The sequence below is a fragment of the Atractosteus spatula genome, chromosome 3 (assembly GCF_055471065.1).
Source record: "Atractosteus spatula isolate fAtrSpa1 chromosome 3, fAtrSpa1.hap1, whole genome shotgun sequence".
Lineage (NCBI taxonomy): Eukaryota > Metazoa > Chordata > Actinopteri > Semionotiformes > Lepisosteidae > Atractosteus > Atractosteus spatula.
The window spans coordinates 17572183-17598410 of record NC_142708.1 but is presented as its reverse complement, the minus strand read 5'-3'; the positions used below and the strand labels follow the sequence as shown (position 1 = coordinate 17598410).

Sequence of the window (26228 nt, the reverse complement as noted above, 5' to 3'; positions counted from 1 at the left end):
GCTCTGCAGCATGCCAAATGCACTCTCACAGCTGAGATTAAACCATGCTAATGTGATAACTGGGGGAAAATTTCATTTTCTTTCAACACTCCAGACAAGGCTCTCAGTTGCTCCTCAAGACTATTTCGGATGTGTCCTGCACATGCATGCTGTGGTTTTTTCTGCTTTGATTTCTTCATAAACGGAGAACAATAACTGCTTTTGCTCCTGCTTTTGAAAACCAGCAATGTTTCCATTTTATTTCTTGACTCTACAAGGTAGGTCTTCACCTAAGTTTTCTTTCTGTCAAAGTTGTATTTTGTGGCAGGAGAGCAGCTGCAGTATCTTTCTGTGCGTGTGGAAACATTTCTCTTTTTTATCTCCTCAGCTTTCATCTGCTTTTTTATCTCATGTAATGTTTCTTGTTGATTTTAAAACAAGCATAAAGCATATGTACAGCTGAAGAGAGAGATTTGCACTTTGTTTTGCTAATCAGATATCTTCTCTGTTAAAATAAAAAAAGAAAATCAGAAACAATAACTCTGGAAATCATTTAATCCATGTGTTTCTACTTTGTCCTGCTAACGCTGATCTATTTCTGTCTAACTTTTTTCCAGTTTTGCTGTCAGTCTGTGCACAGCAACAGCTACCAGGATCCTGCACTTTTGAGCACAGCACTTGTGGTTATAAATCAGACCCTGCAAACTTAAAATGGGTTCTTAATGAAGAAGGTAGGGATGTACTGACTTTCTAAGTGTAATTATATGTTTTATAAATAGAGCCAGTCTCACTGATTCCTGTAATAGCTTCCCACCCATTCAAACTAGTTATGTCTCTTGGGAACCGAAAACCAAAATGAAAAAAAAGAAAGATTCGCAGCGACAGAAGTGGTCTTCAGTGGTTTTATTTAAATTTTCTTTTAAAAACGTTCCCTGTTCTGCTTAACTCTTTACCTTCCTAACTGTAAAAAAGGCACATTTTATACATTTCTGTCCACACATTTCTGTTCAGTCTTCTGGTTGGGCTTTTGATTTCTTGGACAGAGCTTCCTAATAAAAACCTGTGGTGCGCTGTTAGAGAATCACGTTACAGGATTTTGAATTGATTTTGTGTTTGAATTTTGAAGTTGAAAATATGGAAAATCCAGGGAATCACAAGTTAACAGTTAGGTTTGCAGTGTTTGGGGTTAAGGGAAAGAACTACTTCAGAATAACTATATTTTAAAATTCACATTCAAGCACCAATGTGTTCTGCAGTATGTAGGCTTCTTGAGACTGGAAGAGACGAGACAAGGAGGCTATGTGTCCAGTTAGTGTTTGCCCTCAGGTGCTCTGACAAAAGGGCACTGAGGGCTGAGCTTCTCTTCCATGTGGCCTTACAGCCAGCCTTGAGAGGATTTTTTAGAAGACAATCCTTACGGAATAAACCTTCTGTCAGAATAAACAATAGTACATCACAAGCAATAGCACATAAACCACATGTGATGTGTAACAGACAACCCATGTTGTTTCGATTTCATGAAGAAGGAAGAAATCCAAAACTCCCTTATTGTCCATCTTTCGAACTACCTTGAGACCTTTAAGGCATCAGTTTCTAAAGTACGTTTTTATGTATGTTCTTTACAAGCTTTAATAGGTTTTTTAACATATACTGTAGTATACAGTATAGTACATTATTAACTATAAAGTTTTCAACTACTAAATTAGCACTGGGTTTGATAGTGGAATTTCAGGAATTTATCTTTTTAGAGTCAGAGAAGAACAAAACTGCCATTTATATAATTAGCAACTGTAGTAATCTCCACTCCTTTCTGCCTGTTCTGTTAATGCTGGGTTAGTTACGAGGATAGATCATGCTTATCAAGCAGAAGAGTACTGCTCACTCTATTTTTGTAATCAGGAAATACACCTTCTCTTTTTTACTCTCCAAGTGTGGGCTGGTCTCCTCTTTATATAAAGCAGACATGATTTTGATATCCCTTGTCTGCAATTCAATGTTTTGTAGGCAAAAATTAAAAAAAACACTAGCACTCACATACAGTTCCTCTCCATCTACTGAAGTTTCTGCCAGTCCCTGTGGATGAGTGGTTGATGAACAGCTTCTTTTGTCTTGTAACTGTGGCATTCAGATTTTAAAGAGGCATATATTATGCCATTCTTGTCGTCCGAGATGCTTGAAAACAAAGGGTTCTTTTGTCAAACCGAATTATTTACAGTACAGTATCCCGCCAGCCACAGCTAGTTTACATAAGCATGAGCATAGGGTGGAATCTATATATTATAGTTATTATAGTTTTGCCTGACAAAATGTAATCCACTTTTCTTAGAGGATACACTATAGGCTTATGGTCTGAAGTCCCATTTTACTCTATTACTCTGTTTTGTGAGGAAAGCTGTTTTTTTAGTTGTCCTATGTACAGTCTTCAAAAAGCTGAATGCTACCAGGGATAAATTGATGCAGACATAGATGAGCTAAAAGTGACAAAACTATACTGTACTTGAAAATCATCAAAGCCATCTAGTGGTGACAATATGACAATAATACAATGAAGTTTCTGCTGATCATTCAGCAGACACCCATGAAACTAGTGGGCTTCAGCAGGGATGCAGCACACACAGCTGTCAGGATTATTGAACACTAAAATCTTTTAAAGAAAGCAGAACCTGCCCTCTCCCAGGCAGTGACAATCTCTCACGAGGAGCAACATAAACATGTCCTACTTCACACTGATACACAGTGCAGAGCTACTTTTCAATGTCAACTGTGCGCAATCCAGTGGTTCAGAACTCCAAAAACTGTAAAGATGATTAAATTACATGTCCAAGACTTAAAAACACACTTTCGGCAAGTAAATACCCCGACAGTGCTGACTGATGTATGAGATTGAATATGGGCTGGATACGCTGTCGTGTGTTTGGATACAAAAACAAAAACTGCTGTATAATAATCAATAACATAAGAAGAGTTACAAATGACAGAAGACCTGTCTAATCTGTTCGGTTGCTAGTAGCTAATTGGTCGAAGGGTCTCATCCACCTGTACTTTTGAAAGATCCTGGGTATCAGGTTCAAAAACATACAGTATCTAGCTACCTTGATCCATACCCCTGCAAGTGTTCGTGTAGAAAACGCCTCCTGTTTTCAATTTTGAATTAACTTGCACATAGTTTCTACTTCTGTGGCGTGTCTTTCATCTCCTTTTCTACACAGGCATTTGAGTCAATGTGTTTGAGAATATGAATCAGGTTTCATGGTCGTCTGCCCTGTTCAAGATTAAGTTCTTTTCGCCTGTCAGTGGAGCACATTCCTGAGCCCAGGAATGTATCTGGTTGCTCTTCTCTGGAGTGATTCCAGAGCAGCAACATCTTTTTTCTAACATACTGTAATCACCAGCTGTCAATTGTACACAATATTCCAAATGAGATTTTACTAGTGCATCTTTTGTTTTTAACATCAAATGATGTGATTTTTATGCTAAATCAAGTACTTTTAAGTATACATCTTAATGTTCCTTAAACATTTGAATGCTTTCTCAAATTGTCCGGAAAATGTTTCAACATAACATTCAGTGTTTCTCATAGGTGGCTTCTTCAGGCTCAGTGTTTCTTATTTTGTATTTGTACTTTATGTTTATTCTACCCTGTATGTAACACTTTACACTTCTTTATGTTTTTTCTACCCTACACTTAAATGACTGTCAGTTACATATCCAGTTTTAAATGTTGTCTTAATGCTTTTAAATTTTCTTTATTAATCCTCATATTTTGTTATTATCTGAAAACCTTAACATTTAACCAACTATACCAGAAAACAGTAATAAAGATCATTGAAATAAATTAGGAATATCAGTATTTCTAATGCAGGCCCATTGGTACTCAACTAATTCCGCTAATTTGAGCCTTTACCCCTTACATTACCACACAATCTGTTTTAAAAATCTGAAATTTGTGAACAATCTGCTTTCACTAATGCTGTACTTAGTTCTCCCCTTTTAGAAGACTGGTCATCTTTGACGACTGACCTCGTCAGTAAATTAAACACTGCATTAACTAGTACTTTGGACAAACTTGCCCCCTTTCAGCACTCGCTGTTTCCTTCAAGCACTCTTCTCATTGTACACACCTGAACTTTGCAATTTGAAACTAACTGGACGGTGCCTAGAGCACTTAAACAAAAAACATGGACTAAGTGTTCACACTAAGGCTTACTGTACGATGAACACCTGCAAGTCTATAACTGCTCTAGCTTCTTCAAGATTCTCCTATATCCTGGATTCAATCGGCTGTGGACGACGAAATCATAAAGTGCTCTTCTCTGTTATTAACAAGTACATTAAACCCCCTGATAATTCTGCTCTCTCTTCCACCCCTGACCACTGCCTTACGTTTTTGCAATACTTTCCGTCGAAGATTGATCCTATAAATCTGCAAATATCTGAATCAAGCCTCAGTCTTACACTGAAGTTGGACAACAGTTTGAGCCCTAGCTTTTTCACTGACATCCCCTCTATTCCAGATTTTTCTGAATTTAGCTTAGTTAATTCAGATCAACTTACAAAATTTATTAACACCTGTAAAACAACTTCTTGTCGCCTAGATCCCATCCCTCTTGCCTGCCAGACATCTGCCTGTTAGTTGTCAACATCATCAACAGGTCCCTTTCCCTGGGTGTGGTCGCTACTGCCTAGCTTGGCTTCTGATATAATGATGAACTACAGACCAATTTCTAATTTACCATTTCTGTCTAAGGTTTTAGGACATGTGGTTGCACGTCAATTACAGGCTCACATGACAGCTAATGACTTGTTTGAACCATTTCAGTCTGGTTTTCACTCTAATCATAGCACTGAGACTGCTCTTGCAGAGTTGTGAGTGATTTACTTATTGCCTCTGACTCTTGGGATATAAGTATCCTTATGTTTTTTTATCTTTGTGCTGCTTTTGATACAGTAAATAATTTGTTTTTGCAAGCATTCAATCGCTTGCAGACATTCTTGTCTATCAGTGGTACTGTCTTTAACTGGATCTGCTCTTATCTGACTGGCAGGCAGCATTTTGTTTCTCTTGGTCTTCATACTGTAAATCCCCATGGCCCCAGTAAATCATGGAGCGCCTGCTGAGTTCAATATTGGGCCATTTTATTATTTATATGCTTCCTCTCTGTAAAATTATACGCAAACATGGTCCGTAGTTTCACTCTTATGCAGATGATTTGATTCTCATTTTAACATTAAAATGTCTTCCTCCTCTTATCTCCTCCTTCCATCACTTCTCTTGTTTACATGACATCAAACTGTGGTTGTCATCAAATCCCCTGAAGTTAAATAGTGACAAAACAGAAATTTAGCTAGCAAATTTCAGCTGGGAAAGCTTGAGAGGTTTGGTTGATACCTTCCCTATTTACAAATCTAACATAGTCAGGAATCCGGGAGTCACACTTGATCCTCTCCTGTCTTTTGAGCCACAAGTGAAAATTTTGATTAAGACAAATCACCTTAGAAATGTTGCCCGCATTAGGAAATTTCTAGCAATGTCTGACGCTGAGTGCCTGATTCCTGCGTTTATAAAATGAAAGATTGATTTCTCTTACTCTTTACTCTACTGGCTCCCTATAGTTACAAGTGGTGTATACTGCAACTCACACCAGACCCTGGGAGCATACCACTCCTACACTTAAGTCTCTTCATTGCTTGCCTATAAGTTCACGTATTCAAGATAAGATCTTGTTAATTATTTTCAGGGCACTAAATAATCTGACCCCATCATTCATCTGTGAACTCCTCCATGTTCACATTCTCACCCAAAAGGCTCTGCTCACGAGAGACTGCTCCTTCGCTCATTGTAACTGAGACTCGGACTTTCGGTGACTGGGCCTTATGTACGAATCTGTATTTTTATTATTAGTAGTAGTAGTATTATTATTAGTTGTAGTACTGTAGTATTGTCCGAACACATGCATTATGTAAATGACTATTGCTTGGGGGTTTAGAAATAATCATGTATGCAGAACTTTATCACCAAAACAAGTTTTCTTACAATCTAAATCTACCATATTGTCCAAATAGGAGATCATCTGGTTTTGTTCTCAGTACTGTATTTTTTCCACAAATTTGACTGTACCACTAAGTGAAGTCAGGCTTATTGGTCAATAATTACTTGGTTCAGTTTTTTTAACAATTAGAAATTTTTCACTCAATAAGTAGTACCCCTTTCTTGACAAACTGTTAGAAATCGTATCATTATCAGCCTATAATGTTTATAATGTTTTCTTTCCTGAACTACGATTGCTACATGAGTGCTATTGGATATGGAACACGGTCCTTCCTCGCCATGTTGTTGATTCTTTTTTGTTCACCACTGGAGTGTCAAGTTTAGTACATCAGTACATTTAGTACATCAGTCATTTCTCTGTCTTGGCTTATAAGAACATGGGTACTAGTGCATGGTAACATTTTGACTTGAGCATCTGTTGCCTACTGTATGAACAGTACAGAGTATTAACCCTAACTGAGCTTGTTTTTTGGGGTGAACACCCAGGGTACGTCTGATATATGGTTGCACACAGCATCCCTCCCTGCTACTTACTGTATTCAATCTACTTTCGGCAGGATTGTAATGTGCTCTTGGATGCGTCATTGTAAAAACAATAACATTTCGAATTTCGCTAAAGCCAGTTTACATTACGATCTAAAAATAAAAACTAAGGATCTAATGATGCTCTTGGGCTTTGTGCCAAACGACTGAGGAACAGTAGCTGGGCTGGAAGGTGAAATGTGGTGTCAGCGATGGAAACCACCTTGTGAGCATTCAGCTGGAAATTCTATGGCTGTGTTTACACTACCTTCTGCAAAGTCGAGTACGAAGAGCTGGCAACTCGAGAGACCTATGCAATCACTTTCATGGCCAAAATGTAGTCCAAGACACAACATTGTTTATGTGACATAATCTACTTTGTTATCCTCGAAAACGCAATAACCTGAATAAAAAATATATACTTTATCTTGGGCTGAAGTGGTGTTTTTGTTTAGTTTCCCTGGTAACATAAATTGTGGCCAACGTTTTAGGATTGTGAGCTGTTTGCACAGACAGACCTTTTTTCAACCATTCTCATGTCAGACAGGCTCAAGGATTCTGGTGTTCATTTTCTAACACCTGGGTATCATAACGAAGGATATAACTTTTGAAAAACACAGAGATAAATTCAAAATCCTTCTTAAACTGCACCCTAAGAGCAACAAATTAAATTTGATTTACCAGGATTAGATAAAACGATTCTTCTCATATATGGTAATCCAAGCTTTCATGTTCAGGAGGTGGTTCATTTCTAGTTATCTGATGTCCTGCAGCTTAAACTTCTTGCAGCAGATGTTACATTTTGTTCCTTGAAACAACTGAAGTACTCTACTGTTCCAAACAATAACAACATACTGAAGAGTTCTCGAGTTCAAATATGGGCGCCAGTGTCTGTCTGTGTAGAATTGGCATATTCTCCCAGCATGTGTAGGCTGCAAAGGAACAAGTTAAAGGTTTATTCCATGCTGAAAAGAGAAGAAAGGAAACTCAATGTTTCGGCTGTGGAGCCTTCTTTGGGTGTGCAGATCAACGTGCAGGTTAGGTTCCTTGCTTATTCAACATTGTGTCTATTCTTAAGGACCATACCTAGGGCTCCCTCACTAAGCAGTTTCTGCCAAAATCCTCTCACCCCAAAATGGAAATCATCTTAAAGGCTTTCAACTCATATGTGCAACACCTCTCACCAAGTAAAACGCAAGACTGATAGACGTCGCTGCCAGGGAGGACACACCTGAAACTGGACAAGAGCTCAACTTGCACTCCTACAAGTCAGCCATTTTCCTAATTAATTTGATAGTAAAAGAAAAATGTCATTTGTAACTAAAATCAAATGTCTTCATCAGATCAAAGGGTAGAATGGGGATAGAAAACTGCACACTTCTAAAGATTATGGCTCTACAGTTTGCCCTGCACTGTCTTTTTTCAAAGTTGTCAAACTTCATAATTTGAAAGTCTCCAAGAAATAATCATGATCACAGGCAGTTTTTAAGCACTGAGATATTGCTTAACTTTTCTGACGATTTTTAAAGGCAATGACTCAGTGATACAGTACTTTACAGCTGTCAGGGTGCCAGTCTGTTCTGAGGACGACACCCATGGATTCTGACCTTTTTCTTTCTTTTGACTCTTATATTTGTGTAAAGCCCAAACACAGCGCTGATCCTGACTAAAAGGATTACTTCTTAACAATGTCTCCTGCAGCTGTCTGTTAAGTCAGCTGTATTATATTATACCAATACTATCCTGCTCTGTGTGTAAGAATTTTTTTTTAAAATAAAACCTGTTAACAAACTTTGGGGCTGAGGTAAAATTCCATTTGAATCCAAGATTTTGACTTTTATGCTCTCATTATGATATGCATGCACCATTAAAACAGACTCTGGAACTATATGGAAATGCAACGGTTACACATGTTTCAGGTCCCAAGAAATGCTGCTCTGTGAAATCAACTCTTGAGCGTCAAGAAGTAAAAAAAAAAAAAGATGTGTTGCTGTTTGAAAAAATTAGAAATTAAAACAAAAAAATCTGGATTGTTTTTGCCATAAGGACATCTGGGTGTATTATCAAGGCCATAAAAAGTTAAAAATTATGAATTGGCATTACTTTCGGTTGCAATGGTCTTCCTTTACCAAGCGTGTGAAGTATCTCAGAATTTTCTGTATTACAGACTAAGTGTTTACCCCACATAATAATTTAGAATTTGATTTCACATTGTTTATTTAAACCCAACAAACAATTGGGTGTTTGTCCACAGTTACAGAAAGTAAGAAGACTCCATTTTGTTCTAGTGCTCCTTGCTCTACCCATGCTTGTGCTGTGCGGAGACAAAGTGTGGCCATTTCTCTTGACACCGGCCAGAATTGTGGTGCAATGTGGCTCAATGTGTTTAGCACTCAAACCTCCAATACAGGGCAGGGAGGTGGGCTAGCAGTCACTCATCACTGATCTACACAGAATGCCTGTGCTGAATGCTACGTCCTCTGAATGCTGGGTTTTCACACACAACAAATGCAAGAACACTTACAAACTCCTGTACAGGCTCCTGTAATGCCTTCCTGACTTGATATTGATAATATAATTTTTAGAATAGGTCTCTATAGGTCCTGACATCTGCAGATTGTGTGCTGACTAACAGTACTCCACATCAACACACAAACTCCATTCTCTGATCATGGCAGTGACGTCCCTGTGAAATTTAGAGTCGTCTTTAAAGTTGCTCTGCTCACAAATAAGGCACTTAAAGCTATAGCTCCAGGGTATCTTAAATGCCTACCATATGGCTATAGTTCAGCTCTTAATCTGAAACCTGCTGGTTCAGAACTTTTTGCTCAGCTGAAGAAAGACTCTACACTCTACACTAGGGAGCTCCTCGAAGCTCACTGTCCAAATACATTAAAGATTTTTAATTTTAATTTTAACTTTCTTAGTTTTAAAATACTTTATTTTCCTCTTAGAAAAGACCTTGCTTTCCACTGTAGCTTTACATGTATGGTTTTGTTTTACTCTTAGTTTTACTAGGTCAGTCTACTGTGTTTTTCTTATGTTTCTTTATTTTTATTCTTATTACTGTTATGTAAATTCCCTGTATGCTCTTATACTGCACTTTGCAGTTCTTGAAATTTGCTCATAATAGAATTGTATTGTTAGAAACTGCATTTTTCTTACACAGTAGATCTTAATAGAAATTTGGAGCAATTTTCAAATCCAACAAGGTGTTGGGAACAATACTAAGGTTATATAAAATATGGGCTCATATTTATTAAATCTTTTGAAAATATCATGTCGTGGCTACTGTATATGGTTACTCACCAGCCATGACCAGAAAAAATGTAGACAGAAAAGAAGCTCGCTGAAGATGGGGCTAAGCAGGTTGATGTTCTGTTGTTAACCTGCACTCCTGTTCCCAGGGCGCTTCATCTCTGCAGACTTGGCCTTTGCAGCAGGAGTTGAGAAGGCTGTACTTATAAGCCCTGACCTGGAACTGCTTCAGTGGAGCTGCCTGAGGCTCGTCTACCAGATCTCTGGCTCGGGCTCCTTGGAGATGCACCTGAGGCCGGAAGGAGAAAGCTTTGACTACCTGCTGTGGTCAGCAAACCAGCCCTCTGACAGCTGGCTCATCGCCAGTGTGGACCTCAGGAACAGCTCGAGCTCACACAAGGTGCCTGCCTGACCAACAGCTGAAGCCAACAGGTTCTCATTCAAACAGCCCATGCTTTATTTTACTGCAACGAGGTGTTTGCTTAAATAAAATATAAGGTCGATGTTACTTGATCGTACATAGCATGGCTAAGGAAAAAGGAATTATTTGTCCTTTATGAGCTACACTTTTTGTTTCTACAGTTCATTTGTCAATTTTCGCTGTTATCCCTCTTTTTCGATAAATGGAAGCACAAATAAAGCATACTGCATACATAGAGAAAAAGAAGATTTCTCGCTTCAATTTAACAATCAAGAACTTTGAATGAATACAAAGCAATGTAAAAAGTTGCTGCTTTAAGAAAATTAGCATTTGGTTCACCACGCCAGTGCTTACCTTTCTAAACCATTAGTTGCACAGCAACACCAAACATTACTGTGTTTTAGTCCAGATTTTCTTACTGATTCATTCTTGGATAACTAATAACAATACTAATTATAAATACTTATCCCTTAAACATAATGGCTGGAAGGATTCAAAGACACATTTGTTTAAAGTAGCAATGTAATTATTGATTTCAATATTTGAAAAGTAGCAACATTTCTTGAATTTGCACATTTTGGCACTAACCCTGGTGTGTCTGAATAGCTAATCTCTTACATTTACAATGATGTAATTTTTTCCTCTTTCATTTATTCTGTTCTTAGATTTTAATTGAAGGCAGACCTGGAAAAGAGCCGGGCAACAGTGTTGCCATCTTTGAAATACACATTGTGCCTGGATACTGTATTGGTAAGTAACGTCTCTGCAGATGCTTGGTGCGTAATTGCTAAAAGAACTCATGCATTGAAAGAATTGCTGAAAGAACTAATTGAATGTGTTGAATTCAGTGTTACCAAGCTGGGAAGCCTGTTTCTCGCCAGAGAATCCTGACGTAGGCCTGAAAACATGATGGATTTGCACAGCTTTTGGAATTCCTGCAAAACTGTTCTTTCCAAAATAAAAAGAGGCCTTTTTAGAAAAGGATGTTTTCTTTTCTATGCTAGTTAAATGCCTAGTGGGCAGACTGGTTAAGTCAGTTTGTTCTGTGAGCACCCACCTCTAAAATAAATACACACTGAAGGTGGTGGGGGGGTTTGCATTTCATGGCTTTTCACCCCGGATACACCCATCACTGCCATGGAGTTTGTTCAGTAATTCTGGGGGAGCAAGGATAGTCCCGGATGGTTGCCAAGCCCAGATGGGAAAGAACCAGAGAGTTTCAAGTGGGAGGTGACAAGCTGGGAACATGCTCTGCAATATACAGTGAACTGAATGCTTTAATTATTCTGGCAGTGGTGGTGGCAGTGAAGAGATCCGGAAGAAAACTCTGCTTGTCTTAAAAGAACACACTGCCCTGCCAGAACCTTGCACTCATCTCCCTTCAATTTCATTCCTTAGCTAATCACTGCACACAGCATACAAGAACACACATACTGAGGGCAGAGCCCATCTCTCCTGTTCCTCCTCCTCATCAATTATTAAGCTAGTCAATTATTGGGAAAAAACCTTTTTTGGTCAACAGCATGGTCTGTAGTGTTGATTTAGATCTGGTTTATAAAGTTAGAATCAATATTTATTTTGGGTATTTCCACCCAGTTTAGAACAGTCCATTGTATGTTTAACATGTGCTCTGAGCACTGTGACCACACACAGGGGAGAATGAGGGAGTGTAAACAGATGTCACAGGCATATGCGCTACATACCAAAGATTCAAAGCCCAATAAAGTGTCCCTCACTTAAACCTTCAACGGCCTGCCAGTGCCTGTGATGTTGCAAGGGTTGCTGTGCAGAGAGAGCCCTGGCCATTTAATCCCTCCTTTTAAGATGAACTGCAATGCTATTTTTACATTTCAGGATTATAATGAATTAGCAGTGATGGGTGCATTTCAAACCACAATGAAACTACCAAATACACAGTAACGTGTACAACATCCAATTTACATCACAAAAGAGAGTTTCAATGTATGCATACCGCCAAATTGCTGTCATACTGCAAAAAAACGTCCGATTATGACCAAGCAAATTTTGCTACTACATTAATGGTAAATATTTTCATGAAACCAACATATAAGGCAACATATTTTTTGATACTTTTAAGTATTGGAAAAAGGAGCAATCTGCCAACCAACTATAATGCACTCATAATAATTAACATTGTTAGGAGACCACATTTCTCATTTGCTTACAGAAACTAGTGAGCAGGAAGGGCTATTTCACGTCACAATTTGTGCAATCTCTCTCTCTCGCCCATGGTGAGATCAGTGATTTGTGACAACATGGTGACCACACACTACTTACACAATTTTATACTTAATGTGAAATTTGTAAAATTTCACAATACCAGCAATTAATTTATTTGATTACTGAGATTTAATAACCGGTCTGAGAAATTGGAACTGCAGTTCCCTTTTAACCTTGGCAGGCTGTAGAGCTCAGCTAATTGTGTGCTTCAGTTTGGAGAATAGAGGCTGTAGCTGACTAAAAACATTACTGAGGCTCCAACAACCTGCACTTGGGAAATCACCTTTTCCTTTTGGGCCACTCAAAACAGTAAACTGAAATTAATCAATATATTGTTTGTGGATCCGGTATTTTTTGACTTCTTCAAAAAATTACAATGTTTTTTAATACTGTTGACAGAGTGTAACTTTGAAGAACACCATCTATGTGGCTATACAAATTTTTGGAACCCCAATGTGAATTGGTACGTAGGTGGGAGTGTCGCAAGGGATTCCGAGTCCAATCTGCCTGACGACCACACAATGAGTAACCAAAGAGGTATGAGCTAGAGCTGTGGATGCCAATTCCACAGTTTATCAATGGAGTGAAGTATAAAAGGCTCTCGACATCTGCGATTTTAACATTCACAAATTTGCTTATTCACAACTCAGCCTGACTGAAGGGATCTTGGATGAAAGAAGAGCAGAGAGGAATGAAACTGAGCTGTAGGTTGCTAGGTGCAACTTTATAAATTAGCTTCCCAACAGACTAGATCAGATGAATCCAGCTAGTAAGACAACCTCTCCCTGCCCCCTGCCCAAGTACCCACTACCCAGCATCTGCATCTCAACATGCTCTTTTATTTGTACTGTAAGAAACACATCTGGTTCTGTGTCAGCAGCTTGGGCTGGAGACAACTATACAGGCTCACAGACAGTTTTAGTACCCTTTTCATTACAAAGAGAGAAAGTGCAGGCATCCGCTGGAAACAGAGGAGGGGTTCATGTTCTTTACCTTAGCTGATTTCAAGACGTTTGTGATACTATTGTTTGTTTTAGTTGATCAATGTTATTTTCATTAACTTAAAGCCAATGTTATAGTACTTTAATTATCATATCAGGGAGGGTTACAGTTATATATAAACCTTTATAAACTTTCTCATGTTCTTATTTACCCAAAATGTACTTTGTGATGCAAGTGTTTGTGTTATTTTTTAAACATTTTGCCTTGTTTCTAGGTCACTACATGTATGTGGATTCTGTTTATGCCAAGAACTTCCAAGAAGTAGCTCAGCTTATATCACCCATAATGACCACACCCATGTCAGGCTGCTTGTCCTTCTACTACCAGCGGGATCAAGAGAAAGGCAATATTTTCTCTGTGTTCACAAGAGACAAGCTGGGGCATTATGAGGAAATCTGGAGACCTGATATTTATACCAAGTCAGTTTGGAAGTTAGTACAAGTGGACATCAAAGCACCTCATCCATTGGAGGTTGGTACAGTATAACATTTGATTTCATACAAAGTCAGGAATGTACTGTTTGAAAAGGAGGTTTACATTCCTTGTCTTTAGTGAGTTTATATGTAGATGACCAAGGGTAGTCCTGGCCACTGGAGGTGAATGCTAATATAACATTTATTAAAGTGATGATTTGAAAAATATTTATAAAAATGTAAACTCACCTTAGGTGGAACCCAAGGCCAGGTTAGTGACCTTCGTTTAACTGGACTGCTATTACTTTCCATTTTATGGAGTATGACGTTTTGTGCAGTTTATCATACACTGTATGGATTTACCTTGGCAGACATTTATATAACATTTTATAGCTAGCACATCCATGTATGGTTTTCCACATTATTCTCGCAGCACATGTAAAGTGAAAAACTATTGCCACATTTAGAGGTACAATTCATGGCAATAGATGTGAAATGTACAGTACGTGGAATAATTAATTAATCATTCTTGCCAAAACTTGAAGAAGGCTTCCTTGCAGGAGTTTGAATAATGACAACACAATTCAAATTCCTAGAATGGCTATGTTTTTCCCTTAGATTTTCACAGATGAAAAGTACTTGAAAGCATGTGGAGTTTACTCTTCGTATACCAAATAGAGGTATAAGAAGGTGCTGATTATTTGTCATTACTAACTAGAGTTTTCAGAACTCACAACTGTATACAATAAAAGCTGTTTTATTTAAAGAATGATTCAGTTTGACCCCTTTTAGTAAAGCAGGAATAATAATAATAATTCCTTATCCTTATATAGCACTTTTTAGCACATAAAATAGGCCTCCTAATAATCTCCATCTATGAACTGGCTTCATCACTCTGCTCTCCTCCCCACTAATAGCTGGTGTGTGGTGAGCGTTCTGGTGCACTATGGCTGCCGTTGCATCATCCAGGTGGATGCTGCACATTGGTGGTGATGGAGGGGAGTCCCCATTACCTGTAAAGTGCTTTGAGTGGGGTGTCCAGAAAAGTGCTATATAAATGTAAGCAATTATAATTATACTCTTGGGAGCACCAAATCACTACAAATTCCCAAGCAGGACTTGGCGGAAACTGCACTGGGAAGATTGCATATGTCAATTACATGTTTCTTTTCAGACTGGAGTGGGGAGCATCTATCAAACTCAATTCTTAAGACCAAAACTACATAATGAGAGAATGCAGAAAGAAGAAAGAGACACTACCATATTTGCCATTTGTTTTTTCACATGAAATGGTTGTGAATGCTATTTTCAAAATCTGTAGCAATATGCGCATTCTTGCTTTGTGTCTTTTCTGGTTGAACAGCTGGTCGTTAAAGTATGTCCGATGATTTGTCTCCTGTTTCTCTGCTCAAGGTTGTTTTCGAAGTCGCCTTCAACAGCGCCAGGGGAGGATACGTAGCTCTTGATGACATTTCTTTCTCCCCAGAATTCTGCAGCACTGAGACAGGTGGGAGTGATTTGATTTCCAACTGTGTGATTCATGTACTGTACAGCACGCAGAATCGGTTCAGCCTGTGGTGGTCATGGTTCCTCTGATCGTTATCTCCAAGACATCTATAACATGTATTTATTTTTTAATTAAAGAAACCAGAAAGACCGCCAAAACAAATTCTGGCACAGATGTTTTGAGAGACAAAGTGAAAATGAAGACATTTTACCCTTCTGCAAGTTTAGCCCTCCCATTTGGAAACCCTGAAGGCACTAGATGTGCAATGCAAATTCAGATGTATCACAGAAGCATACAAATCAAGGTAGAAAGGCAATGTGCTTTAATTTAATCAATAATTATAGCTGAATGCATAGCTCATTTAATCTTTAATGAAAAAGAATGAATCTCTGAAAACATGATTTTTTAAGAACAAATCTAAGCTAGCACATGAAAAATGTTTTTTTGTATCATTTATACAGTAGGATTATAAACAGTGTTGTCATTTCTTCCAGAACCTTTCTTTGATCCTTCGATTGCCAGCTGTAACTTTGAAGAAAGTTTTTGTCGGTACCATCAGGAGCACATGGAAGGTTCTGTATGGAACAGAGTTTCAGTACGGCCTAATATCTACAGGATAGGAGATCATACAACAGGCTCAGGTAAGCTGGCAAACCCAGCTAGACACACAACTGTAGTCATACAAATCTACAGGAATCCATAGGAATCCATCTTGTATTTTCCCCCATTAATATAACGTAGGCAATGGAAAGTGATCAACCTGTTTGAACACAATATTATGAGAAACTGTGAAATGCCAGAGGGAATGTTACACTATTTTTTCTTCCCCAATCCTGAAACGAGAGATCACTTTATTGGCCATAGACAATTTCTTGTGTTAGGAATTTGTCTTTTTACATACCCCAACTTGCTCTCCATGAGACACACAGACAGGGAGAGAAGTTTAGGGTCAGAGCACAGGGTCAGCCTTTTATAGGGTGCCCCTGGAGCAGTTGGGGTTAAGGGCCTTGCTCAGGGGCCCAATGGAGTAGGATTCCTCTGCCGGCCATGGGATACAATCTACCAACTTTCCAGCCACAGGCGCAGAGCCTAAGCCACAGAGCCACCGCACCGCCCAGTGTGGTGGAAGATGGAAGGTGTGTGGTGAGAAATGTCAATTTGCACACAGAAAGGTGGGACAGCATGCATGAAAGTCACCCTCACAACGCAGCGGGGCAGTGAGGGAGAAGAAAGGTGCTCTGTGAATGTTTTTAAGAAAATCGTCAAGTGAAATTGGAAGGATGACCCAGGTCCATTCAACCACTAACACTGTAGTGCAGCAGTGGTACTGTAATGCGGCTTGGTAGAGGTGAAAAAGGATCTGATGCAGATGCAGGAGTCCTTGGGAGGTGAGTAAGCGAACAGAGCAAAACCAGGAGCTGAGTCGTAGTCCGAAGGCGTAAGGTAGGTCGAGATCCGGTAAAGGCACTGGAGACGAACAATCCAGGACGTAAGAGATACGTAGTCGAAACGAGAGCCGCAGGGTCAAATCCGAAAATAGTCATAGGTAGCAAACAATCCAAGGGGCGAGACGAGATCCGAAGTCCGAAGGCAAAAGGTAAAGTCAGAATTCCAGTAAGACAAAAGGTAAAGAAACGCTAGGTAGAGCAACAAGAAGTGAACTCAATACCGAGCAGCGATATGCGGGTAAGGGAGGCTTAAATAATGCAGCCTGCCACACGGTAAGGCGTCTGATGAGAAATTAACACGTGCGGCGGCGTTTGTAATTATCACCCTGCTGCTGGAACTGATTAGTCCTCTTGGGGGCTGGTCTGGGCAGGTTAGTGGTCGTGACAGGTACAGTACGAACCAATAGGAAGCAGCACGCTGGAGAACCGTGTGGACCCCCACACCACGCAGCAGGATCATGGGACTTGAAAGGAGCCTTAGTGGCAGTAGTGTATTGTGGGTGAAATTTTGGGAAAGTTAAGCATTCGATGAGCAATGGTTGAAGGTGATCTCACTGGATAATGTTACCTGCTTGTTGAGACTTGTGTACCAGCTATTGCTAGAACAAATGTCCATGTTGCCACAATGCCTTAATCTTTCAGTATAATAATCCTCTTCCCCCAAACGATATGGATCGCACAAGACTACACGCACTGACTGCCTGTATTGGCCATTCATCATTCATCATGGCCAATACAGCCAGTCAGGGCATGCAGGATTTTTCACGTGTTTGAAATTTGGCGACACCAAACATACAATCACCTTTATTTTCACTGTCTACTCATTGTCTTCCTAAATGAGAATATTAAATGAACTGGTTGTGTGAAAGAAAAGAAGATCAAAAGCCATCCGAATCTTTTCAAGCCCATATTATTCAGGAAGACACTAAGGTTCCCAGTGTTTTGCAGGTTCGTTCTTAATGGCCAACACCAGGTATACATCACGACCCGGCTACGTGGGGCGGCTGTACGGACCCTTCCTGCCAGGAAACCTGAAGTACTGTCTGAGGTTTTTCTATGCATTGCATGGCTTCATGAAAGTAGACAATGTCCTGGCTGTGTACATCTATGACGAGAACAACATCGCCCAGGAGAAAGTCTGGACAGTGTCTGAAGGTTCGAGAAGTGTCTGGACTGAGGTTGAGGTCACCTTCCAAAAGCCGATGCCAACTCAGGTAAAAACTGTGGTAAAATGCTCCGTCACCTTTTAACTCATATCACCATTTTTAATTTAAAACAATTATCGTTCAACTCCTGTAAAGAAGGTTAGGATTTTTTTCTGATGTTTTCAGTTACTCATTTTTTGTTGTTAAATCATGATGGCACTGTCATGCCCGAGCAAGCGCCGGTGATTGGATACACCGCATACACACGCGGGACAGCACACCTCCCGGCGCTGTTAGAACACGCTCGGGCAGACTTTCCCAGTGGGCGGCTAATTAATCTATTATTTATTAGTTCCATTTTTCTTTAAATACTACCCTCTTCCTTCACTCAGGCTTCTGCCATTAGCTGAGCTATTGTGTGATTGCTACTTGGTAGTTTCCTTACGTGAGTTCCCCCCCCACGGTTTTTGCGTTTACTTAATTATATTCAGCGCGCTCTTTGTTCGTTTTCGGCTACCACTCTGCTGCCCTGAGCGTTAGTTTCCTTTGTGTCTTTTTCTTTTTGACTTCCTTTTTTCCTTTTGTTGCGATGCTCCCCACCTCGCAGTTGCCTGAGACCTGCTTGTGCGCTCAGTCAGACGTGGCTCTTTCCACCTTTGAGAATAAGAATCCAGACATCTTTCTAGCTGAGTGCTTTCTTTAACAAACAGGAACCGGAGCACAATGAAGTGTTAAAACATTCAATGTTTAGTGCATGAGAAACTTTCTCCTCCTGAGGGAAAACGTTTACCCCGGCAGTAAAGGAATGTGTCAAATTCAAAAGGTTTTTACTTTTAGTGTCACTGAAGAACCGGGAGTTGAGAAGGAGCTCCTCTGACGACTATTCTCAGGAGTTCACTTTCTACCAGAAGCCGAATGATTTGTAATAGACCTGAAAAGTACCCTTTCCTATAACCTATCATGTATTCATCCCTTTCACTTTGTATTCATTCTGATATCAAGAGTGCCATATTCTTCTCTTGACCATGTTCGGTCTCTGGGTGATAGAAATGTGGTGCAATTCACATACAGTACACACTTTGAAGTTTTCAAATGATGTACAGCCCAGGCCCGGATCCTAAGCATGTGGTTCATATTTTGGTTTCTGCAAAACTACAAATAATAGTTTTCACAGAATGGGTGCATGTGCTTTTCATAAGGAAGACAAAAGGTTTTGTTATTGGTAACCAATAAATGAGTGAACAGATACAGTAGGTGCTTTTCAAGGCACCTTTTTATGCTGTAATGCAGATCATGCCATCTTATCACAGAATTAAATAAAGCACCTGGCCTCTTTTTCAGGTGGTTTTTGTCAGCATATGTAAGAATTTCTGGGACTGTGGATTGCTGGCACTTGATGACATCACTGTGAGTCTTGGAGACTGCAGAGTTTCAGCAGGTATGATCAATATTATCATGATTTATTAAAGCACAGGACTGATACTTTATGCTTCTTACAACACATCACTGAGTTCTAAGATCTGAGATGGAGTGTACTGTTTATAGAATCTATGGAGTAATATTCCAGGTTTTCATACATTACTGTTTCCTTTAAAACAGGAAGAAAAACAGATAAAATCTCAGATGTTTCCTTATGCTGTAAAAAACAGATTTTTTATATCAACGTAAAGAATAGCCTAACTGACAGCACAGATACAAGAACAAATACGATTATTTTTATTGGATAAATCTTGTTGTATATTGATATAGCAATTCTCACTTTTTTGGCATAAACCTTTAGGCTAATAATTTAACACCCTGTAAAATAATAAGACCCTGATGAAGAGTGTGTGTCAGCACTACAATCTGCGGATAGAGTCTGTTTTAAATCTGTTTTGTTACTGAGAGGTAAAGTTGAACACCAACACACTGTATTGCTTTAAGGAATTCTAAGATATTCTCAAAAATACATTTATTTTTCATCAACCATTTTTTAGGGTTATGAAAGAACCAAACATCACATTTGTAATGCACAGTCATTTTGTTTGAAAAAAAAACAGCAAATGTTGAATTTAATTCTGAATTGGACAGCTCTGTAGTCTAGCTTATTTACTATAATTAATTCAGAGAGGAGTTTTTTAAATATATTGTCTGAGGCTAAGGGAATAGGGTAGCTGCTTATCCTTGTCTTACTCATTCTGTATTGTCAGAAACATCTGGTACCAGTGCTTCTGCCTTTCTCATTACTAACACAACAGGCTTGTTTCCTTCAAGACATATGGTTTTGCTGAAGCACTGCTGAGTAAGGCATTTTTAAAATAAAACCACTCTGTACCTGTTTCTTAAAGTAAATGTAGTGCTTTTATACTCCCAATATCTTTTATACTTCTAATGTTTATTTGTTATGGGTCATCGCCACCACAAATTGTGATTCATGTTTTCCAGGATCTCTTTTTTTGTGTTCCCCTGACACGGCTAAAATGCATTTCCATGTGTTTCTACCTTCAAAAAGGAAAACTCATCAAGGAATTCTTTTCAGGAAACAAGTCAATGAATATTATTTTAATAGTAAGGGTAAGGGTAGAATTTGGAGATCTGTCTTTACTTTTTCCAGGTACAAAGAGCATCCCACATGGTAACAGCATGCAACTCAGCATCTTTTATGTTAAAATAAATCAACATTTCTCCTGTGTGCTCGCTTGATTAAACTAGAGCACAGGAGGTCAGTAGGTTCAGACAGACTGTGTCTGAAATACATTCCCTGTGGCATTCTGGGGAATGTAGGTCACTCAAGAGTATCCATCTTGTCTAAACCCAACCCCCTTTCACACAGAAGATTATCTAATCATTGTAGTAAAACAATAAATCAAGCAACCACCCATGGCAGTTTATTTTAAAACTAAGAAGACGTATTATTCCAATACCCTACATGAAACAGAAATGAGGAATGTTTAATCCATATGAAAATTAAAAAACAAATCAGGGTCACAGGTCTTCACTGAAGGGGCAGAAGCATCAGAAGGAATTGCGAAGACTCATTCTGGAACTTTAATGGGTAAACGTCTTGCAGAGTTGTTCCCTATGGCTCCTGGACAATGCAATTTCGAGGTGGATGACTGTGGATACACGCAGGACAGTAACGACAGAGGAAACTGGTTTCGAATGAGAGGACAGACGCCTACATCCTACACTGGACCTAAAGGAGATCACACCTCAGGGGTAGGTGAGTCAGCTGCTTCACGTTATTTTCATTTTCTGGGAATGGCAGACAGCAAAAATGTGACCTTTCGCCCAATTGCGGAATCATCTACAGTATTGTTATTTCAGTCTAACATTACAAAAGGTTAAAAAATGTCAGGATAATCTGCTGTATTTATATAATTGTTGGATACACGTTACCCCTGTAAAGTTTCTTTCTTAAACAGACCAACAAACCAGTATTGAACAGTCACCTCTCTGGTTTTTCCTGCTGTAGCTTTAGAACTAGTTTAACCGTACATACTGTAATATGAAATAATTTCCTTTATTTCAAAACACAGACCTCTAAAAACAGACAATCACTTAACGCAGACGTGTGACGCCTTTTCCAGGATACTACATGTACATTGAAGCTTCCCACATGGTTCCTGGGCACCACGCCCGTCTCTTGTCAAAGGAGCTGCGCGGCTTTCTTGATCGGCAGTGCCTGGTGTTTTATTACCACATGTATGGGTCAGGCACCGGCCTGCTGAGTGTGTACTTGAAGAAGGCTGGGGAGAGAGGAGAGGCGCTCCTCTGGAGGAGGAGAGGCGAGCAGAGCATCTCTTGGATGAAGGGAATGGTGGAGTACGAGTGTGATCGCAATCACCAGGTGAGTGGAAATTTTTCCGAGGATGTTGGAGGGTTTGGTTTCCGTGTACTTGTAGCGGAGCTAGTTCGGATATGGTGACTTCATCACCCTTACTGCGGGTAGCAGTGACCTTGGCCGCCTGGGCTGGGGGAGGTCTTCTTTAGCTGATGAGGCTGGTTCCCTGTTGCGTTACGCCGGAGACCCGGGTTCACGCCCCAGGTGTTGCGGGACGAAACGGGTGGCGGAGGGCACGAGCCTGCGCGGAACCACGACGGTCACATGCTCTTATCGATGTATTTGTACTTTCAAGTTGAAATATATACAGTTATTAAATGTAACTTTGCATAAATATATACACTGTATTACACTGTTTAGTGCATTTTTTCTTATTAGGGTAATGCCTCTAGTCAGCATGTGAGGAAATATATAGCTATATATTAACAAAAAGTGTTGTGCCTGAGAGTATTTATGTAGAATTTCTCAGAGAAATTTTAGGAACTAACTTTTTATGTTACATTATTCTTTTTATAGATTGTTTTTGAAGCAATCCGGGGAATATCAATAAGAAGCGATATTGCTATCGATGACATTGGTTTTCAAAAAGGACCGTGCAAAGGTGATTGTCTTTATGTATTAGAACATCATGAAATATAATATTTTTTTGTCCTTCCATCTCACATACTAATAAATCTACAAAAAGAGCTTTATATATGGCAGCTCTAGCTGTATCTTTTAAAATCTAAAAGAATTTGAAATTTACAGACACTACTTTCTGGGACAAACGATCAACATGATCAGGAAATTCATGTTGCAGATTCTAATACTGTACATATCTTAGAATGTTTAATATTAGCTTTGTACTGCCCATATTAGCTTTATCAATGGGTTTAAGAGAGCAAAAAACACGATTGCTAAGATCAGTGATTTACAATTTTACTACATTCTATTAAAAGTAGGTTTTAGATTAAAAATGTGTATTTTCAGGCAGCTTAAAGGAGGAACTGCAACACCAATTTTTATTTCAGGGTTAGAAAGAATCATCATTAATGAGTGCATTTCAAACCACAAAGAAAGTAAAATTTACAATATAACGTGTAAAATGTCCAATTTGCTTTACAAAATAGTCGCGATTTCCAGGTACGCACAGTACCGTATTCTGCGATTCAGAGCCAGGCAACCAATCTTCTGTTGAAATGAAAAGGCCCTATTAGGTTACCTGCTGCACATCCTGTACCTATTTGCTCGTACATCACATTACATTAGTCAGTACAGTGACTAGTGAGCAGGAAGGGCAGCTTCACGTCGCATTTTGCACACACTCTCGCCCATGGTAACAGAGGTTTGCAACAAAAGGCAACCATACAGTACTTTAAAACAAATCATGATTTTGTACTTAATTCAGAATTTGCAAACTTTTGCGTTACCGTCACCTCATTTATTTTGCTACCGAGATTTATTAATTCTTTTATTAATGATCTATTAATGCAGTTCCACATCAGTGACATCCTATGGGGTTTCAAATCAATGTCATGTCAGACCCCGATTTTCTCCACTTCTGCATGTAAATATTGTTGACTCACTTCTTTAGTTTTCACATCTGTTGCTCCACCTTGTCTTCATCCCCATCCTTACCAATGGGCTCTTGCTCTCCTCAGCCAAGTGAGTCACCCCAGGAAAGATCACTCGTCAAATTGCGACACTTCTCTGTCTTATTTTTGGTTAGACCAAACTACTCAAATAGTTAATGCTGGAAAGCTATACAAAATGGCAAACAAAAAATTAGGGTGGACTTCTTTACTTAATCTAATGAGCTTCACCATTGCACCCTTTTAATGAAGAGGTTTGATTGCTTTAATACAGCTTCTGTGTACTTTGAGAACTTCATTATCGTGTTTTAGTTCTAGAAGGTACGCAACAGTACGATCTCACGTTTTTATGTGCTGTCGTATCCAATTCAATACCCCTGGAAATGTACATCCCCTTCCGCAAAACTTTGCATTTGCTTGTGACTAGGGGCGTATTTTTTTTTTGTCGCCACCACATAAATGAAATATTAAATTATCTTTACACAAGAAAGGGAACCCGAAATGAAGGGTATGTGCAGCTTTTGACCTTATGTGTTACATATAGATAATTTTAGTTCAGTTAGGTAGCTGTGTCAGCATGCGTAGGCTGCAAAGGAACAACTAAGGGTTTATTCCATTCTGAAAGGAGAAGAAAAGAAACACGATGTTCCGGCTGTGCAGCTTTCTTCCTTGGGTGTGAGAAGAAAACCAAAAATCCTAATCTGTCCTAAAATTTGTGCACAAAACACAATTTGTTCCAGCGAGGTTTTAGTAAAAAATCTACAATCGCGTTGATGTTTAGCATTTTAAATATAGACATTTAAGGCAAGAGAGAAAACGAAACAGCTAAAGTTAAGATGTTAACATGTAAATATGTGGGAGTAGGACACTAGACACCATGCAGCTGACCGCTCCCAGTTTATTAATAGTGTACCTCCACCGGGTATTAGCACAAAGATAGTGGGTGCTGGTTCAGCACCATCCTCATCAGCATTTGAGCTGCTAAAACAAGGTCAGCAGTACACAGAAATGCCAAAATATTAAAACATTTCAAGCCAGGCTGTGTGTCAGGATGTCTTCTGTGTAGGGGGTGCCGTATTTTTGAGAACACAAGCTTTTGATCAAAGAGGTTTTTTGATCCAGCTTAACTTGGAAGTTGAGAAAATGTCATTCTTTGATGTAATAGAACAACTCTTTTACTGGTCATTCAGTGTCAAAGAAACCTATAGTTTGTAAAACAATTAACCAAAAGTGTCTGATTAGCAAAAAATTACTTTGTCACTTCAAATATATTTTGGACTCCAGCTGTTATAGGAACTGAAGACCTTTTGAAGGTAATATATAGCCTTTTATACCTTAAACTAATCATGTGTTATGATCTCTGTTACAATAAATGTAAACCGGTAAGAAAGAAACCATTACTTTAATATGTTTGTTTGAATCCATGTAAATGCTAAAACATGACATTTGTGTTGATTCATTATCTTATTTCTTTTCCCAGAATTGGAAGAAACAACAGTTCCTTATTCTGGATTCTCAGAAAACTTCAATGATATTGATTACTGAATGTTCCATGGACTTGGAGGATGAAGGGACAGTACATACAGTACATTTAAACCTAAGTGATTAATGTGTTTGAAACTACTACACAAATACAGCCTCACAGAGAGAGATGCACATCTCCTCTTTACGTAATATGGAATTTCCACAGTCTATGCAGTATACCCTAGTCCAGATGTTTAAAAATAAACTTGCACCTAGCGCCCTCCTTAAAACTTAAAAAAAAACACCACTTCTTTTTAATGACCCATGTATTAGCATTGGAGCAGTCATGTTTTCGCCACATCATAAAATAATTACACTTTGAAGCTTTTGACCCAAAAGTCTCTCCTAGACTGGAGTGTAGAACTGCAGTGTTTTATCTGCACGTCAGACTGAAACCATCTGTTGACTAAAACAAATAAATTGAAGCAACGTAATGGAAACAAATGAAAATGAGCCTGTAGATTAACGACACGTGCCATGTTCAGAATCTTTTGTGAGGAAACGTGGCGTCAGATTCCCTCTTCACCCTTTCGTGCCTGAATTACCCCTAAATAAAAAGCTAGATGGGGCATTCTGCTCTGCCCCCAGTTAAGGGAACAGAGTGAAAGCTTATCGATTAACTCCAGTGTTATTCAGTTTTCCATGTTGCCAGTACAGTACAAAATAGACTTGTATATAAGGGTGCATGATAACAGAAAATAGTACCAGCTGATGAAAAGAAAAATAACTGTGTGATTTTAGGATTAACAATACATTTATGCACTGACCCGGGAGAATTTTTGTATGTAAAGAGTTTTTATTGCGTATGTACAGTTTTTCTTTCCTTTGTATTGTTACCTTCAGACACCTCACTGCCACCGGGGAGGATGCGGTCTAGCTGTCAGAGGTTTACCCGTATGCTAGATAAATTCTGTTCCAGGTGCTGTAGTGAGTAGAGCAATTGTAATAGTAACAGTAGAGCTGCACTGCATACAGATACCTCTAGCTCCTTTTCTCCCAGCTGTATTCTACACTGACCTGAATTCATTCAAAGAGGTGCTTCTCATGTCCTTCATGAAAGAACAGTCCAGAGGTTTCTACAGTATGTCAATGATAGATTAGTGCAGTATCCAATGATACAGTTTTGTCAGGCAAGAAAATGGAACAAAATAATTCATAACTAAGATTAATTGTGTTGGGATGTCGAATCTCAAAGTGGACCGAGACAGAGGTGAAGAACACCCAGACATTGTTGGTCAGTTTAAAAGAATTAGACACACCAGAACTGTGCAACATAAAAGATTAACCTCTTTGAATTGAAGGACAGTATCTATCGATCAAGAAAA

At 39.0% G+C, this 26228-nt stretch overlaps 1 protein-coding gene across 1 annotated transcript; it reads left to right on the top strand.

Annotated features, from left to right (window-relative positions):
* Positions 1-26228, top strand: LOC148837510 (MAM domain-containing protein 2-like). The gene is made up of 14 exons (XM_088910639.1): positions 1-257; positions 597-710; positions 9958-10208; positions 10895-10979; positions 12870-13007; positions 13687-13943; positions 15299-15392; positions 15887-16033; positions 17789-18054; positions 19327-19423; positions 21035-21187; positions 21555-21814; positions 22325-22409; positions 24860-26228. The coding sequence occupies exons 1-14, from the start codon at positions 227-229 to the stop codon at positions 24922-24924; spliced, it is 2043 nt and encodes a 680-aa protein (XP_088766765.1). The 5' UTR covers positions 1-226; the 3' UTR covers positions 24925-26228.